The sequence below is a fragment of the Merops nubicus genome, unplaced genomic scaffold (genome assembly GCF_000691845.1).
Source record: "Merops nubicus isolate BGI_N331 unplaced genomic scaffold, ASM69184v1 scaffold7114, whole genome shotgun sequence".
NCBI lineage: Eukaryota > Metazoa > Chordata > Aves > Coraciiformes > Meropidae > Merops > Merops nubicus.
The window spans coordinates 42,565-43,862 of NW_008606121.1; the positions used below are offsets into that span (position 1 = coordinate 42,565).

General features: G+C 36.1%; 1 protein-coding gene across 4 annotated transcripts in view; it reads left to right on the top strand.

Annotated features, from left to right (window-relative positions):
* The window catches only part of RNF111 (ring finger protein 111), a 40,067-nt gene extending 39,212 nt beyond the window's left edge, over nt 1–855 (top strand). For 3 of the 4 annotated variants that reach the window (XM_008939540.1, XM_008939541.1, XM_008939542.1), the window contains one exon: nt 194–311. In XM_008939540.1, coding sequence (XP_008937788.1) covers nt 194–311 — 118 coding nt within the window. Of the gene's footprint in view, nt 1–193 lie in introns of all 4 variants that reach the window. The other variant, XM_008939539.1, reaches the window with a different exon arrangement.
* Nucleotides 856–1,298: the final 443 nt, after the last annotated feature.

A 1,298-nucleotide genomic window follows, 5' to 3' on the forward strand; every position in this document is an offset into this window, starting at 1 on the left:
ACTTCATTCCCTCTGTTTCTTGGAACTAGGCAAAATGCAAGTTCAAGTGGAAAGGCTAGTGAAACTTGAGAAAAAACACACATAGAGAAAGACCAGGCACCTTGATAGCAAAACACACATTACTGGTTTTCCAGGGGGTATGTTGATATGGAAATGCTTTATTAACACTCATCTTTTTCTGTTCTGATGACAGGCGCCTTCCCTGTATGCACCTTTTCCACCAAGTATGTGTCGATCAGTGGCTGATTACTAACAAGAAGTGCCCCATTTGCAGAGTGGACATTGAGGCTCAACTGCCTAGTGAAAGTTGACAACACTTTCCAGAACTTTGTCCTCCCTCCTGCTCCCTCTTGTCCTTCCTGGTACTGCAGTCAACCAAAGATGGCATGACTTACCTGCGCAGATTTGGAAGCATTGAACCCAGAGTGCTGGCTCTGCTATATGGTACAACTAATGCTAGGTCTACAGTTTATGTAGAAGACAGTTGAGTTTCAGTGTATTTATAAAACTTTTTTTTAGGTTTTACATGTTTTTTTCTTTTAATTCATTACTGTATTTTTGCATGGTTCCTTGTATTGCATTTGTTTGCACATATTATGGGCTTTGTGACCCCAAACTTGCAGGCAAGATTAGCTGCTTTAGTAAGTAGAATTGTGTGGTCTTTTTTTGGTTTGTTTTAGATAGTATCAAACTTTGAAAGTATGATTTCACTCATTACTAACCTCAGATTCCTTAATTTAATCGATCATATATATTTTAGTTTAAATGTATAAAGATCATTTAGAGAAGGATAATAATATGTATTGAGACATTCCTTAATTAGGAAAAAATGGCTGCTGTATATTTACAATATCAGTTCTGAGTCAAGTAACATCCTTAATACTGGGAACAGAATATGAACCATCTTCAGTTTGACTGATACATATGGCATACTTATCACCAGAGTTTTTCCTGATCAGATTTTTGTGTTCATTTCCAAAATTTCAGCACAATGCAGATATATTTGAATGTCAATATTAAACATTTAGACTGCTGTTCAGATTGTATTTATCATTTCCTTCCTGTGTCTAGAAATTTGATTCCCTAACTTAAATATTTGCTGCTGTGAAACAGCTCTAGTGAACACTAAATGTTGATTTCAGTTAGCTGGGTTGTAGATACTTGCAGATTGAAAGAATTATTAGGGAAATGGAAAAAGACCTTAGAATCTCTTGTCTTCTGCTAACTTAAGTTGAAGTGTCTGCACACACTGAGGGGGTTTTTTGGTTTGTTTTACTTTTTTTTTTTTCAGGAGTGTG